General features: G+C 37.9%; 1 protein-coding gene across 1 annotated transcript in view; it reads right to left on the bottom strand.

Moving 5' to 3' along the window:
• Positions 1-1,565, bottom strand: part of tprg1 (tumor protein p63 regulated 1) — a 62,049-nt gene extending 60,484 nt beyond the window's left edge. The window contains exons 1-2 of the mRNA XM_014023055.1: positions 1,476-1,565; positions 1,034-1,259 (exon numbers count right to left, since the gene is read on the bottom strand). Of these exons, the coding sequence (XP_013878509.1) occupies positions 1,034-1,252 (219 nt within the window). The 5' untranslated portion in view covers positions 1,253-1,259; positions 1,476-1,565. The remainder of the gene's footprint in view (positions 1-1,033; positions 1,260-1,475) is intronic.
• Between the last annotated feature and the right edge of the window lie 350 nt (positions 1,566-1,915).

The following is a 1,915-nucleotide window of genomic DNA, read 5'->3' as shown; positions in this document are numbered from 1 at the left end:
GAATAGAATAGCTATTATCTGTCCCAACTGGTGACAGAAATCCTTTGAGGGCTCCATCAACAGGCATCTCAATATATACAGATAAATACAAAACAAAACCCAAACAAGCCACAAAAAAGAAAAGGAATATTTAAAACAATTTCAGTCTCTTAAAAGGAAAAGAGTTCTTATTTTAAAGACTTTAAAGTGGATATAGCAAATGATATGAACGATATCTTGTTGATGTTTCTCTGGGCCACAGGCCCTTTATACCTTCTGTCTGATCAGGGTGGGCTTCAGAGCTCTGCGGCAGTTCAGGAAGATGGGTTTGTGGTAATCCAGTGCTTAACAATATGGGACAGTTTGGTTTCATTTTTGACCGTGAGGAAATTTTAACAGGATAAAATGTTGAAGGTGAGGATGGATTTATTAATTATTTATAAACCAGAGTTAAAATCTTCTTCATAACAACAGGAAATCAAAGTTTTCTCAGCATAGCAGTGTTGGATTTCTTTTAGTTACGAATAAATTAGTTATATAGGTATATATTCTAACAGTTAGTATTACAGTACAGTATATATTTATGTCCAAAACAGGCTTACAATAGATGTTTTTGATTCCATAATTTTCAAAAGTTATTGTAAACTTTATAGTGCGACAGGGACTTAACATGAACAACCCACATACTGTACCTCTGCTGCTCACCCCACACATGCATGTTCCTTACAAATGTGGCTCCGTTTAAGAGACATTAACAGGATTTCTAACAGTGTAASATTTATTGCCATGAAACATTGTTACAACAAATAAATAAAACACTAATTTACTAAAAGGAAATGAAGACGTAGTCATAAATGGATACAGAGTTAAAACTGTTTGTGTTGTTATTGTGACTTTGTTTAGGATTATTATTAAAAACTAATGAAGCCACAGGTCTTTATCATGAGGTCTGCAGCTAAAAGGTTAGCCAAACAAACTCAGCTCACTTCTTTAAAATATCAGCTAAAACTTATATTTGTGGTTAGACTCCAGAGGCAGAGGTTTTAATATTTACCCTCAGCACGAAGAACTTCCTGGTTTTGAACTGGTCCAGGCAGGAGTCCACGGAGACGAGGCCGCGGTGGTTGCGGGCCGCCGGGCTKTCCTCCTTCCGCTCCTCGGTGCTCCGCGCCGGGTCGGCGGCTCCCTGAGAGACCGGCGGTCCGCTGGAAGAAGAACCGAACTGACTCTGCTGCTCCTCGGCCGGAGCTCCTTCCTCCTCGTCTGCCATCATCGCGACGCTTCAGGGGGGGAAAAAAGTCACTGAAAAGTTGTTTTGTTTTGTTTGTTTTTTACTTTTGGAAACCTGCGGTCGTGTCAACCCACGTTGTTCTCCACAACTTTTAATAAACACGTTGATGTTTCGTTTCTGGTTCATGACAGAAATAAAAACACGTTTCTATGAATCATAACTTTAAGTGGAGTTAAGTAAAAAGAGAGATTATGATCAGACTTACCTGTRGTTGTGAGGAGAAGGTTCTAGGCAGGATAAAGAGACAGAAACCAGCAGGTGCGTGAAGTTTACTTCCGTGTTCCTGGTTTATCTGAGGGCGACTTCAGAGCAAACAGGACTGATTTATCTCTGAATCTGAAAATAACAGCTCTGTGTCAAACCCCACTGGAGAGAAATACTCCTTATTCTTTTGATTATAGTAAAAGTTAGTTTAGGTTAAATATAAACTGTTGAGGCAACCTGCAGGGTTACATTAGACATTTGATCTGCTTTTWCTTCAGCTATAAGAAAATGAATCTGTAAAATTACTTTTGGCTATTTTGTTAAAAAAAATTCACACTAGTCACCATGTTATTTATATTGATAAGCTTTCTAGAGTTTATGGGCAACCAAGTGTAAAATAAAAAATTTAAAGAGTAACTTACCCCAAAATTAACTTTTTTA

The sequence above is a fragment of the Austrofundulus limnaeus genome, unplaced genomic scaffold (assembly GCF_001266775.1).
Source record: "Austrofundulus limnaeus strain Quisiro unplaced genomic scaffold, Austrofundulus_limnaeus-1.0 Scaffold355, whole genome shotgun sequence".
Lineage (NCBI taxonomy): Eukaryota > Metazoa > Chordata > Actinopteri > Cyprinodontiformes > Rivulidae > Austrofundulus > Austrofundulus limnaeus.
Note: the sequence above shows the minus strand (reverse complement) of the source record. Positions and strands in the feature narration are given on the sequence as shown.